The sequence below is a fragment of the Grammomys surdaster genome, unplaced genomic scaffold (genome assembly GCF_004785775.1).
Source record: "Grammomys surdaster isolate TR1022 unplaced genomic scaffold, NIH_TR_1.0 126298, whole genome shotgun sequence".
In the NCBI taxonomy this organism is placed as follows: Eukaryota; Metazoa; Chordata; class Mammalia; order Rodentia; family Muridae; genus Grammomys; species Grammomys surdaster.
The window spans coordinates 5,471,792-5,486,980 of NW_021621098.1; the positions used below are offsets into that span (position 1 = coordinate 5,471,792).

Below are 15,189 nucleotides of genomic sequence, written 5' to 3' on the forward strand. Positions count from 1 at the left end.
TCTCTCTCTCTCTCTCTCTCTCTCTCTCTCTCTCTCTCTCTCTCTCTCTCTCTCTCTCCCCCTGTGTGCGTGCTTGTGTGTGTAGCATGTAGACCTTACTTTTCTGTTCTCTCTCTCTTTCTCCCTGTGAGTGTGCCTGCGTGCATGTGTGTGTGTGTGTGTGTAGACCTGGAGCTCACCAAGTAGCTTACAGTTTATATGGATAGCAGAGTGGACTGACAAATGAATGGGTGAGCATTGCCCTGAAACTCATGGAGATCTTTAAGGAAGGCCTTATAGGGAGGATGGCATTGGACTAGGGCTGGGAACACAATGTATGTATTTTCCCAGTGGAGAAAATTGTGACTGTTAGGATATGTGATACCTAGAGAAGTATTATCTCAATCAAAGGTTTGGAAGAAACAAAGTAAAGATTGTACAGTATAATCATGAAAAATGACAGAGTGAGCTTTTTACAGGTCTCTAAAGTTAGGCTGTTTCCAGTATGATCTTCTAGAAGCTTTTATTACTTTAAAAATATTTTCAGTACAGAAATAATTTTATCCTCAAAGTTAGCAATAATATTCTGATAGGAGGTCAAGTAAGGTAACAGTGACCAAGTTGCATTTATGCTGGCCACTTAGTTCCAAACACTAAGAGTCTAACACATATTATTCGTGATTCTTAGTTGTTCATCTTTCTGAAAGTTCTGGTTCTTTCTGTGTGTGTAAACATGACTGTCAACAAAGCCAGCCTATGGGAGCTGGTCTTGTTGGCTTGTTAGGTAGATCATAAGCCAGGGGTCCTCAAGTCTTAAAGCAAACTGCCACAAAAATTAAGGTCTATCTCCAGACCGAAAGGAAGTTGTGTGTGTGTGTGTGTGTGTGTGTGTGTGTGTGTGTGTACCTGAGAACTGAACAGAGAGCACTCACATGCTTGTTACACTTTTGCTCTGACCTATGCTTACTTGCTTTGACCTATGCTCCTAGACTCTGTTTGAGGGTAGTTGTGTGCATGCATTTTTTTTGTGTTTGTGTGTGTATGTTTAAAAAGCTTGTAGAATGAGTTTGTTTAAGTACATTTAAGTATTCTTTGCATGTTTGGACACTTAATATTTGTTTTGTATCTAACTAACTCAGAAATTATATAGCCTAGCTTTTACTGGGGATGATTAAGTGTGTGATGGTATTTACTTAAAAACAGACCCATGATTTCATCTTAACATTATTTGTCACAAAAGTGGAAAATTACTAGATTACCCAGAACATTTATGGAAGACAAAGGCTGAGTCTGTTTCTCTCGCATGTCTCACAGTTGTGTGTGACATCTGTTATGTTTCTATTGCTGGAGTACCAGACACCCAGTATGTGCTACTTTCTTAGCCATTTGACAAGCAAGTAGAGAATAAACCTTGACAGTGTGTATCAAAGAGTGAAATAGAAAGAAAACATATGCAAAGCTGTGTATTTCAGAGTCTAATAGCCTTTAGTCATCTCTGTGGGTCAGGGTAGTGGCCCCCTGGGAACTGCTGAGAGTGGGGAGAGAAGGGATGCTCTTGGCCTGTATGTCCATGTTAAAGAAGACGACTTATTTCTTTATTTACTCATTTTTATTCTTTTGTTGTTTACTTTTACCTTAGAATTTTGGATAAATATTTTTCCTATATAAGATCCTTTTCCTTAAATTTCATTAATGTAGACAATTTTGGAATATTTGAAGCAAGACTGAGAAGCATGGTGTTTAGAGTTTATCACCAAGTGATGACTATAAACACTTATACACACATTTCTTGGTGATTTACCTGAGTTCCTAAACTTCCTTCTCCTCAGAACATTATTTCTTTACAGTTGGAAGTGTTGATGTCTTAGTGGGCCTACTGCGCACGCCCCAACACTTGGTAAAACAGGCATTTGAGTTGCTTTAGCTGGTTGGCCTATTGTCCTTGCTTATGGTCTCAACATTGTTTTAAATAAGTCAAGAGTATTTGAAATACAAAGAATACTGCAAGTTTTCTTTTTCAGTTTTATCCTAGTGAAATGTTTTCTTAAATATTAAGATTTTTTTTTTTTTTTTTGGCTAGAAGAATAAGTTTAAATGATCTCAGGGTGTAATTAACAAAAAGCCAAACATTTCTCTTGCATCAGTGTAGACAAGGTGTTCACAGTATTTTACTTATTTTTAAGTGGTAAATGTCTGTTTTCAGTTTTCTCCCGTGGGCATTGTTTTTGCTTTTTATTTTTAATGGGTAAATGGTTAAGATTTGTCCTGCCTGACAGAGTCAGGGTCTGATATTGCCATTTCCTTCTCTGTCCCTAGCTTAAGCACACAGTACCAGGCAGCAGGCTTCCACTGGGGATTGAAAGCACAAATACCCATTTATGGGAAACATTTTTCCAAATAAGAGCTAGAGAAGTTGAATTAATGCCGCCTTCAGACATGTTAGCCTCTATGTCAACCACAGAATTATTTTTGTCTTGTTTTAGCACTTCGCTCTTGAATAAAATTACTTACCCAGCAGAGACAGTGGTAAAAGGAAGGCTGTGTTGTGAACACTGCTCTCTGCCTATGGGCTGCTCCTTTAGCATAGTCACAGCACTGCCCAGTTGCTAGGGCCCTCAAAGCCTAGCTCTGTCCTTTTCTGACTGACTGATTAGCAGGTGTTGGCTACAGTGGTAAGAAGCACACCCTGTCTCTGTTTCACAGCAAGGAGCCAGTAGAGTGCTTTGGTGGTTTTAGTTTGACATCAGAGATCCACTCATTGCATACACCCATTTCTGTTTGTTTATAGATGTGCTTCCATCATTTCTTCAGAAAGCTGACGTTGTCTCCGAAGCTTCTAGAGAGACTTGTGTGGCGTTGAGTGACTGTCTTAATCTCTTCACTAAACAGGAAGGGGTAGGTCATCCAGAGTTGAACTTTTAAAAGCAATTGCTTGGGTATCACATGTCTAATTATCTGGTAAGCCATTGTGTTTAAGCAGTTCAAAAGTAGTACTAAATTAGTATTATCAAAGGAAATGAAAACTTCATTTCCCATCAAAATTCAGAATGGCCTCATTCTTGTTCAGGTAGGGTGATTGTAAAATAACCCATGCTTACATCCTCGGGATATATTATTGATGTAGCCATATTTAACAAAACGTAACAGAGGGATGGGAGTGTATTCTACAACAAACCTGCACGTGAAGGTTGCAGAAGGCCTTACACCTAGAAAACGGGGAACTGTTAGATGGCCTCTGTAACTGAGCCCCATGAGGAGCTCCCCCTGCTGCTTTCCTGTTCAGATCTTAATGTTCTGAATTAAGATATCTAATGTATTTTTGTTATAATTTTATTTGTAATTATTGATTAGAAATTGGGTTTGATAAGGTGAGAAACATACAACTGGTTTTATGTTTCTTTTTTATGCAGATATTGACTACTTGTTCTTTCATGTGTGAATGGGAGCCTTGCAAAGTCATATATAAGTTTTAAAATTCTGCCTTTGTATGTGAATCACAACATATATATGTTTATGTAGAGGAAAAGAAAACATTAGTATGAATTCATTGAGAACAGTCTTTAAAAGAAGTCTGTTAGAGCCACAGGAAAACCTTAACTGTGCGTTGAGCGTTTCATTTATTTCTTAGTTTCTTTTTCAGAGAGGCTCCTGCTTTTTTTTTTTTTTTTTTTTTCAAATTCATGATCTTCCTGCCTTGATCTCCACACTGCTGTGATTACAGGTGCACATTAGCTGTACAGGTGCTTTGCTATAGACAAAGGTGTGTTTTTCTTTCCACAATATCAGAGTCTATTGAATAATAGTTTTAATAGGCTGGCAGATAATGGTTAAAAGTACTTGCTTTTACAAAGGACCCAAGTCAGGTTCTCAAGCACCCAGTTGCTTGGCTCACACCTGCTTGTCACTCTGGCTCTAGGACATCTAGGTTCTGGGCCTACACTCGTGTGCACATCTCCCCTCTGTTCAGCCATATGGGTGCACACATAATTTAAAATAACTAAAAATACTTTACAATCTCTGATAAAAGTACATTTATAAACTAGATCAATTTTTTTGGTTATAATTCACCATATACTTTTGATTTTGCTTGATACACTGGTTATTTGCAGTCTATTCCAATCTCAACTCTAAAGATCAGGCATGTACTTCATGTGAGAAATGCAGGATGCTGAATGGTGAGGGAAGGATTACAGAGGCTGCAGAGGACCTAGGAAGGCAGAACCAGAGAGCTGGTATAGACACCGAGACCAAGGCAGCTCATTAGGTAAGGCATCAAGGAAGCTGGTCAAAGGTTTTGGGATGATGATGGGCAGAGCCTATTCAAGGCAGAGCTGATTAAAGGTGCAGGTCCAAGTCCAGATCAATTGCAATTTCAGTGGTCTGTGTGAACTGAGGAATGTACTGAACTGACTCAGAGACAAAGTTGCAAGCTCATTGCAGGTTGATACCATGTTCCTGATGGTTCTATATCAGGTGCCACCACAGCACAATGTCAAATGTTCTTCCTAATTGTGGGGAGTTCCAGCCTCTGTGTGTTGTGTTGTGTGTTTCTGGACCGGGTTTTTCTGATGTAGCTTTGGTATGCCCATGTGCCAGTGTTTTTCTTTGCTCAGTTTATAGGTAACGTTTTACTTGGCATGAGTAAGCTAGCTTTTGGTCTGTGCATGCTTTGTCCTGTACAGATGATAGTTTTTTGCCTGCGCAGACCAGATAAAGTCATTCTGCATCAGCACTTCCACCCCAAGTGGAGCAAATGGCATGGCATAAAATGGAGTCTCGCAGGGTAAGGCACAGCCTGTAAGATGTTGTTTTGTACAACCTAGAGCAAACATGACCAGCTTGTTCTCCTCAACCTTCTCACTATTTCATCTTTTAATGATTAAATGCCAGTTTTTCCAAAAACATTCCTTCTTAGCATTTCTGATTTTGGTAGTTGGCATAATTTCATGTGCTAGTTTGTTTAAATGAGGGATGATACAGTGTTCAAAGTAAATCTGAATTGAGATCGTAACTTAGGATCCAAATTAGATTGCTAGCTTCATATGGTACTTAGCACTCTGTAAATCCAAGTCTCTCATTTCTTAGGTAGTACCTAGTGAGTGTGCGTATACCCTTTTGTTCAAGGGAGGTATCATTTTAAGGCCAAACAGGAGTTAAATTGGTGTGTGTTTCATTTCTGGAAAAATACATGTTTTAATTTTTAAATTATCTATTTAATAAAGCAGTGTATAACTCATCTCTTACTGAAACAGTCTAGATAGGCTAAAGTGTTGCCTTAGTGGAAGACCATTAAATCTTGTAGCTTCTAAAATTTGCCAGGAAGATGATGTGCAGCAGTATAAACAGACTGCCCCCGTGCCTGGTGCCACAGGTCTCTGAACACTGGCAGGATTAATTCTAACTAATTAACCCTGTGGTCCCTTCTCTCTGGGTCTTAATTTTATATCTTCAGGTATCCTAGGGTTGTCTCTTTGCATTAGTGATTACTTTTAAGAAAATACTCACAGGATTGTGTTAAAGAGATCAGTCCTAATAACACCTTTAAATTCTTATTTGCTCTTTGGCTTTTATTTTTTATTTATTTTTATTAAGAAACAAGACCTTTTATTGCCTTGAAAGCAATCTTATAGAATTCAATCATATCTTGAACCCACTTGTATACCTATACACCCTGTGTAGATCAGGGTAATAGCCCATTTTCTTTTTTATTTTTATTTATTTATTTATTTATTTATTTATTTATTTATTTTATTGGATGTTTTATTTACATTTCCTATGTTGTCCCCTTACCCCATTCCCCACCCACCCAGGAACCTCCTATCCCCTCACCCCTCCTCCTTCTTCTCTGTGGATGTAACCTCTATCTATCCCCCCTCCCACCTCCCCACCCTCAAAATTCGCACCCCCTGGGGCATCCAGCCCTCATGAGGTCAAGGTTCTCTTCTTCCACCTATGCCCAGCAGGGTCCTCCACTCTTACATATTCAGCTGAAGCCCTGGATCCCTCCCTACGTGCTCCCAGGCTGGTGGTTTAGACCCTGGGAGCTGTGGTTGGTTGGTATTGTTGCTCTCCTCATGGTGCCGCAAATCCTTTCAGCTCCTTCAGTCTTCACTCTAACTCCTCCATTGAGAACCCCATTATCAGTTCAATGGCTAGTTGTGAGCATCTGCCTCTGAATATGTCAGACTCTTGAAGACCTCTGAGGAGACATCCATATCAGGCTCTTATCAGCATGCACTTCCTGACTTCCACATCAGCATCTACCTTTGGTGACTGCACATGGGAGGCTTTCATCTAACAGCAGAGTACTGACCCTTCTGATTTACTTGGTCTAATCATGGTTTATTTACAAAGAAAGCAGAGTATCAGACTTGGTCCAGTCACATCTATTAGAGAGTGCACTGGCTTGATATGGAAATGAAGACAGCTTCAGTGCTTGTGGGCTTTTGTAAGTGAGTCTCATGCCTTCTGATTCTGTAATTTGTGGGTGTTTTTCCTTTTGGGGACATGCTCTTATATGACCTAAATAGCTGGGGCTTTCGTTATAAACCATACATAAGTGAAGTGTTATTGTGAGAAGATTTTACATTCTTAAAAGAAAGAACAACTTAACTCATTGAGAAAACTATAGGATTCCAAACTAAGCTGAACATCTTTTGTGTCTGTGTGTCTGTGTGTGTCTGTGTGTGTGTTTGTGATGATGGTGGTCGAGGGGCATGTGGAGGCCTGAGGAGAGCTTAGGCTGCTGTCCCTCTGATGTCCCCCACTTTGTTGTTTGAACAGGGCTGTCTTTGGCCTGAAATTCCCCAAGTAGTCTAGGCTGGCTGGCAGGCTCCAGGGATCTACCCGTCTCCTGTGACCTCTAGAATTACAAGTGTGAGCCATGTTTCCCAGCTTTTTTTACTTGGGTTCTGGGGCTCAAAGTCAGGTTCTTTTGCATGTAAGGCAAGTACTTCATTGACTAAGGTAGTGCCCTAATCCTTTTGTGGATCTTTAAAAGGGAAAGAAAGCTACAGGAACACATGGAGATAGCAATACTGTTTTGCTTTTCTTTAACCTAATCTGAGACTTTATCAAAAAGCTAGAAATTTGTTTCATAAATTATCTATTTCTATGTTTTTCTCATCAGAGTATGGTTCTGGAACAGTGAAACATGGGAGCCATCATTGGCATTCTCCTTGTATTATGCCTGAGTGCTTACTCAAACCAGTTTTTTGAAATCAGGAACCTGCCTGTTTGAAGTTGCTAGAAGTTCACTTATAAACACCACATACTTTGATGTTAAGCCTCCTGCAGCTGAGGATCCTGACCCAGATGTATGGCTAGGTGATGGTGCAATGGAAAGACGTAGATACTGGGCTGGACCATCTGAGAGGTTAGAATCTGTGCTACTCCTTCCGATAGAACACTGATACTGTTGAAGAGAAATCGTGATTGTGTGGGCTTGCCACTCTAACAAGGCATGGCCTCTGATGTTCATTTAACTTCCTGTGCTTTCCAGTAGTGCTCCAGTCATTGTGGGTCCCTCTGCTCGCATTTGCCAATGATGTTGACAGCTCCTCCAGCTCCTCCTCCTTCCAGCTGTCTCCTCTCCTAGGAAGTCAGCTCACATTCTCAGTCTGTCCTGTGCCCTCACCTCAGTGTGTGTGTGTGTGTGTGTGTGTGTGTGTGTGTGTGTGTACGAGCTCTCCCTTTTCTTCTTGCATAGGAAGCTCCCACCTCTTATCCTGCTTTTAAGCGGTTCTTTTCTTTTGCATCTTTCCTTACTTGTAGCCATTGTTGTCTGTGTGTATGTCTCTTTCCTGTTTGATTCCTAAAACCTTGGTACCATGGTACTATTCCTTGCAGTTTCTTCATTCCACCAGTCCACAGAAGTGGTTCTTATCAGTGCTCCACGTTGGTACAGAGAGGCTGATTAGAATAGGCGTTAATGTAGTCCAGCTGGTATCATTCATTTGCAGCCAAGGCTAACCTTGAACTCTTGACCCTCCTGCTTGTCTTCCTAGTGCTGGGATTACAGATGTGTACAATAAACCTGGTGAGAGGACTCTTCTGAATTATGTTTGCTTTCTGAAGGACTTGACCTTTGCCTGGGCCGTCCATGGTGCTTCTCTTCTGTCCTCTGTGGCTGCTCTGTTCCTTGCTTATTGACCTGCTGAAGCGTTGCTTCTCTTACAGTCAGTGCCTTAAATATTATAGTTACGTGGGTGGTCTTCCTGGACTGGTAGGACCTACTCCTTTCACTACAAATACAGTTACTTACATACTACCGTAGACATTTCCTGAGCTCTGAGTCAGTATGCCAGCTGCTTTTTGAACACTTTGTATGTTTCTGTAAGAGGTATTTCAAAAGCAGTTTTGTCTAAAATTGAATTCTCCAATTCAGAGTTACCACTGAAGCTGAGACCATGGGAATTATCTCTAATTGACCTTTTTCCTCACCCTAGTTTTGACTAAATCCTGTCAGTCTGACATCATTTCCCGCAGTCTCTTTTTCTCCATCCCAACACACATTCTCCCTGGCTGCTCTGGTAAAGTTCCCAGGATAGCTCTAAGGAGGAGTGTGGTGTCCTAATCCCAGGTTCCACCCTTCAAAACTAGGTTAGCTGCTCCCTCTGTTCCAGCCTTGTGTTACCACATTGTGTCATTACATACAGCACAGCAGAGTTCTTTAAAGGCACTGGCTCTTCACTGCATCTGTAGCACAGGGCTTGGCATGTTGTAGATGGTTAATAGAAGTCTGATGAACAATGACTACAAAAGAAAAAACAGCGTTTGAGTCAGATCAGACTACATCTAAACTCTGCTGCATCAGCTAGAAGCAAATGTATATACCTGTTTGGGAGTTCCACTTCCAAATCTGAAACCCGAGATAGAAGTGAGCAGGGTCACGTGAAGTGATCAGTGCAGTGCCCCTCCCCCATTCCAGTGTCCTTGTAAATTGCCTTCTAAAAACAAAGCTCCTTTGTTGTTTATCCCTGCTGTGAGGACCTTCTGTAAGCTGAATTCTTTTTCTAGATCTTAGGGCCTGAAGGGGAAATTTTGTAGCCAGGGCCTCCTCTTCATGGCCAAGTGTTCTTAGTTATCAATCTAGAATTTTCAAAGACACTGAAACTTTCCAGACATGGATTCCAAGTTTTCTGACTGAGCTGTGTGTGCCCTACAAATAGACTGACCATGTGTCTAAAGGAACCCGGGGTACTCTGGGGCTTGTTAAATAAACATCAATTTTGTTTATCACAGCCCTGCTCAGTAAAGTACTCTTCTAGATAGAGAACAGGTGTGTACATTTTAGAAGTTAGTTTCCTTTTGTTTCTCCACCAGAGCCTCAAACTTAGCCAGAAGTCTCATTAGCATGTCAGAAGTGTGTTTTTGTCTGGGGGAAAGTCTGCTCCTGCAGTCCTGGTCTATCCTTCAAGGCTGGTCAGAATGAGAAGCCATCTCTTTTAAGTGGTCAGCAGTGCAGAATGTTTGCTCAGCTCCAGCTCAGACCCACTGGGGTGTAAGTTTGTAGACTCTCTCTGCTTTAGGGATAGTGAGCCCTTCTGTAACAGCCAAGACTGAAAGAGCATGCCTTTTGCCTTAGTGAGTTTCCTCAGCAGCAGCGTGCTGGCCGTTTAAAAGTTGTCAAGGAGAGGGCTTGAGCACAAGGCCACTCTAGGACCTTGCAGGAGCCAGTGTGCACTGCTCACGCTACGAGCCAGGATCCCTTACTTCTCCTTGGAGAATCTCAGCTTAGAGGCTGTGGGCAGGCTCTCCCGGGCGGCGGGCCCTACCTGAGCTTCCCGGAGCCGACACAGGGAAGAGGAGGAGGGACTGCGACCACAAGGAAGGGAACCGCCTGCTGTAGGCTGCAGGCCACACTGCCCGCCCGCCCGCCCGCTCGGCTCAGCTCCGCCGGCTGGGACTCTGCGGGCGGGTGAGTCCTGGAGGGCGGGTCTGAGGCCGAGCCCAGCGGCCAAGGCGAGGGGCAACGCCGACCTCTGTGGTCAAGCAGCAGAGTACTGGGCCACCGGGCGCGCCTCGGCTCGTCCTCAACCGCTGCTGGGAAGGCGGGAGCAGCTGCCGGACCAGGGGCGGGCCGCAGAGGTGACTTAGGGAGACCTTGCGGTACTGCCCTGGGTCGTGCCTCACGGATCAGATCGTCTGGAAGGGAGGCGAGCAGGCCGAAAGCATCTGTGCTGAAGCTTGCCGAGGAGGAGCTGGGGTGCAGCGCACCAGCCTGGGTCTTCAAGACCCAGCCCAGGTGGGTGGGTTTGTGTGCTTGTTCAGCCCTTCCCTGGAAGCTCTGGTGGATGGGGGGTGGGGTGTCCCTCCGCGCAAGGCAAGAAAGAGGGGACCAGCCAGATGTGATCCAGGGATGTGAGTTGATCCAAGAATAGTTGGACGGGTTTGTGCGGAGCCTAGTGGAGCCGTGGCTGTCTGAGGCGGGGTGATTAGCCACGAGACCCAGTGTCCCCTTTTCCTCTGCCAGTGGGGAGGGGTGGGATGGGCTTCTTCCTGGTGTTTGTCCTTTGGATTCCTAGAAGAGCCCCCAGGGAACAGCCCTTGGCTGTTGTTTCACATTTATATGTTAGTATTAGGTCGAGCCTGGCGGTGTGGGAGGAGTAAAGCGTTGAAAGACAATTGTCCTAAATAACCTTCCAAGTTAGTGATTTTTTTTTTTTATGTCTCTTCTCTGACATTGACTTGAACTTAACCAGGGAAGTTTCAGAGATCGCTGAAATTCCTAGAGCTGGCAGGGAAGTGCATGTGAGGATTGAGGCAAGAGAAGTCATGAGTATGGTGGGGGCTTTCATTTGCAAACATTTTGATGAAGGGGTTTTTATTACTCAGACCCTGTCTCTGTAGCTTAAGCTCGCTGGCATCTCCCTAGCATTCAAAGGATCTGGTTTTCACTTGAGCTGGATTTTTTCTTTGGAGGGAAATGGTCAGGAGCGAAAGATTGGGTAGAGCTGAGTATAGCTGTTAAGAGTTATTGAGGCTATTAAAAGTTTCTTCATTTTGATTAGATTCAAGGGCGGCATTTGGCTCTGAAGGAATAGCATTGCTTGGCAGAAAGCAGTGTGAAAAGAGAAAAATGTTTGCAATTCGTGTTGGTGGATTAAGTGTAGGGTAGATCACGAGGCCGAGTATAAAATCTCCTTTCCACAGACTGGAGCTTCATGTGCAGTGTTTGGTTAGCACTGGAACTGGTAATTTGGCAAGGTGGTTCAGTTTTGTTCTGGTAAGTGTTTAATCTCAATGCAAGGACTAGGCAGTTAGTTCAGCTTATGTCTCCATGTTACCTTTGCCAGGACTGGAGCTTTGACAGAATTTGGATCCTTGTGAATATGCTAGACTGTCATCCTCTTCTATAGGAGTCTTTTATAGATTAATTTTCAATAATTTCATTGAAGGTAAAAACAACCCACATAATATTTTTGCTTGGTCTTTCTGTACTCTACAAAATGGGGGAATATAACTTAGTTATTCCATAATAAAATTAAGTGCATTACTCATACATATGATAGTTTATAAAAGCACATTTAAAATAGTGTATATAAACTGATGAGTTCTTAATACTATGGTGGCTCATACCTGTTATCTCAGTACTCTGGAGAGAGTCCTGCAGGACTTCTTCAAGCTGGAGATTTTTACAGAAGCAACAAGTCCAAAGCAACCAAAAGGGTAAATGTTAGCTGGAACAGTCAGGAAGGCGAGCAAGGGCAAGCAAGGGCTCCTCTAAGGACTGTGGAGTGTGCTTAAAGACTTTTAATCCAAGGCTGGAAGTTAATGTCACCCAAAGATTTTCATCCAGGGAGAGATTTGACCAGATTTGCTATTTAGGAGAGTTGGGGGACAGGCCTGCAATCAGAACATGGAGGTACAGGGATACTGGAGAGATCATAAGACTGAGACAAGTTTGTTACTTAAGCAGAGGACATTACAGAGCAGAGAGATTTTACAAAGCATAAATCAGAGCCAGATTGATTGTGAGGCATGAAGGGGGAGGTGGAGTCAGAGCTGACTCCCAGCTTCTGGTATAAATTACTGCATAGGTAGGGACTAGGAATGTGGGAAGGTGAGTTAGCTCTGTTTCTGACATTCAACACACCCTTACTTGTCCTATAAAAGCTTGGGAATCACTGGTACTTCACCTGACATCCGTCCTTTGTGCTCAAGGCCTCAAAAGTGAGTAATCCCATACAGACATGAAGTTTGAAACCAAAAGAGTGACAGTGGACAAGTGGACAGCAAGTCTGAGGAAAGGAGAGAACGGGGGGGGGGGGGGACACTAGGAAAAGCCAGCCTGACTGTGGGGGGAGCCCAAAGCAGGGTCAGCCTGACTGCAGGGGAGAGCCTCAAAGTGGGGTCATCCTGACTGCGAGCCTGAGAGCCCCAAAGCTGGAGAGGCCATGGGCCGGGATGCAGAGGAGTCCAGGTGAGAACTGGAGTGTGGCCAAGCTGCTGGAGCCGAGCAGTCAGTGGGCTCCAGTGAGAGGAGGTTTATGCTCACAACTTAGGAAGAAGCCAGACTGCAGCCAGCAGAGCAGTGGATAGAGGGAGAGCAAGGTAGTAGAAATCATAGCTATAGACTGATTGATCTCAGATGTCTGTCATCTGCAAAGATTGGCAGTTGTGGTCTGTCTTTCTAGTCCTATGTTTAGGATTTCTTTTTCTTGTTCATAATTTCCTGGTAAGGGCTTTCAGGGCAGTATTGGATAGATGCTGTAATAGTGAATCCAAGATTTAAAACAAACAATTGTAACCTCTACAAGTTAACTAAAAAGTAGTTCATAAATATCACTTACCATACTAACGATGTTCTCATTTCATTCTTACATCTTTTAAAATCAGGGAAAATGCTAAACTTTGGATTTTACCTTTTTGTAAGTGAGAATGGCTTGTAATTTTTTTGTCTTCATCAGGTTTTCTATGAAGGTTATTCTAATATCATAAAATCATTTTGGTAGTATTCACTCTTCTATTCCATACAGCTTGTGTAAAACTGAGTAATCTTTGAAGTTTAGTAGAAAATTTTTAACAAAACTGCCTTTGTAAGTTTTGTGAACTACTATTTAAATATATTAACTAATTATAGGACCACTTTGGTTTTCTATTTCTTTTTACATTAGCTTTGGCAAGTTATGTATTTCTAAGGACATCCCCTTTCCACTAAAGTTTGGAAGTTATTGTTATGAAGGTTTCGTTAGAACTCCTTTATTGTCTTTTAAATTTGTTTTGGATCTATAATTACTCTCTCTTCTCAATATTCTTAAAGTGTTTCTGAAAGCATTTTTCTCTTTCTTCAAATTGATCTATATCTCTCAAATAAATTTTGTTAAAGCTTTGCTTGCCTGTATTTTCAAAGATCTACCTTTAGCTGTGACATCTATTTCACCTTATTATTTTAAATTAAAATTTACACTTTTCTCTCACTTTCTGTAAATTAACCTTTATTGTTTGTACATTAATTATACTTTAATCTCTGGAAATATAGACACTTTGTTCAACATTGTTTTTTTTTTCTAGATTTTAGTTATTCTTTTGTTTGAATAGTTTGTAATTTAGTGAATGTCATTGCTAGCTTTATTCATTACTTTATGGACTCTAATATTGCATTTTAAAGATTGCTTCTTGATAGGTTGCAGATACTAAGGTGTGAAGTATAAGCAAATGCCCTCCTAATATTTACAACACCTGAAACTTAGAGGTGATTTGGATATCTCCCATGTTTCTTTCCACTCTTACCTACCTTCCTCCTCTGGGTCTGTAACTCTGCATTTCTCTCCATGGGCTCTCTTCCCCTTGTGACTCATGTTTCCTCGCCACACGCTTTATTTTTCATGCCAATCATTTCCTTGTCTGCATCTTTTATCCCTTCTTTGCTGTAGTTTCTTTAAAAACCATCTGGTAGCCATATCCCAGGATCCCATGCGTCAAAGTTTCTTTAAGTGCTCACAGCATTAGTTACTACAGGTAGAGAGCCTAGGAGGAATCCCTAGACAGGGGACAGTAAAGCAGCTGCTCTGTGGGACCTGAGGCACCAGTTCAAGTAGCAAAGAGAGCTTGGTCTTTGGCTTCAGGCAAACTTTATAGCAAGGCTCACCTTCTTTCTGTGTTACATAGAGTTTCTTCTTAACTCCTTTCTGTCACAAGTTGTATTGAAACTTGTATGGGATAGGAATAAATGTATTACTAGTTGTATATCTAGGTAATCGTCATATGCTCTATAGCATGGTTCCAGCATGGTGTACTAGAGGAGCGACATCATGCTGGGAGGCAGGGGCAATGAAGGGAATGGCAGCCGTGCAAAGTTGCATCCTGTGGTGAGACACAGGGAAGCCGTGCCCAGGAGTGTCTGCTGTGTGGGTGCCTGCTCTCCTTTACTAAGCTCCTTTGCTATGGGCATGGGGTGGTTCTGAGCTGTATTTTGAGCAATCAACATCTACCTACAAGAACATACTGTGCTGTTATTCTGAACTCTGAACAGCTGAATGGTGCTTGGTGAGTATAACTGTTCGTTTTGCATGTGATAGAGAGGATTAGAGTATATGTTAGTTCTTCCTGAAAATTGAAAATAATACATCAATCTCGTATGACATGTTTCACTAGTTTTTATGGGTTTCATTGGGATTAGATGTAAGTACATGGGCAGATGAAAGTAAAAGTACCCTCTCATCACCTGATGCAGCTCCATGGAGCACAGTTTAAAAGAAATAGACTCTTATTTCTCAGAGGAAGGGACTAGGGCCTGGAGACAAGCTTGCTTAGTTGTCCCAGCTTATGTAGGTAGGAGGATGCAAAACTTAGAGCTAAGTCCAGAATGTTGCCTCTGGATTTAGTGCCAAAGAGCAACAGCCATAACAAATACAGCTATAGTTAGGACACGTTACCCATAGGATAAGATGGTCCACCTTTATCAGTGTTGGTACTAGTGTATAAACTAGTTTCTCACCTTGACAAAGGCACATCAAGTTTAGAAATAAGAAAAGCAAATGGCCAAGAATATTGACTTCAGCCTTTGTACAGAATACCTGTATCCAAGGTACATAACAGGAAATTGTTATCTGTCTTCTTGGGAGAAATTCTCTTTGGGATAAATTGTGATTTAAAAGAAAATAGAACATGTCCATTTTTCTAGCTATTCTAATATTGTCCTAATATTAAACTAGACTGTCAGAGTGCTTTAGTCTGAGTTGTCCTAATATTAAACTAGACTGCCAG

General features: G+C 42.1%; 1 protein-coding gene across 4 annotated transcripts in view; it reads left to right on the forward strand.

The window, feature by feature from the left end:
- The window catches only part of Osbpl1a (oxysterol binding protein like 1A), a 173,134-nt gene that overhangs the window by 70,480 nt on the left and 87,465 nt on the right, over positions 1–15,189 (forward strand). For 3 of the 4 annotated variants that reach the window (XM_028759474.1, XM_028759476.1, XM_028759475.1), the window contains one exon: positions 2,768–2,874. In XM_028759474.1, coding sequence (XP_028615307.1) covers positions 2,768–2,874 — 107 coding nt within the window. Of the gene's footprint in view, positions 1–2,767; positions 2,875–10,081; positions 10,226–15,189 lie in introns of those variants that run through there. The other variant, XM_028759478.1, reaches the window with a different exon arrangement.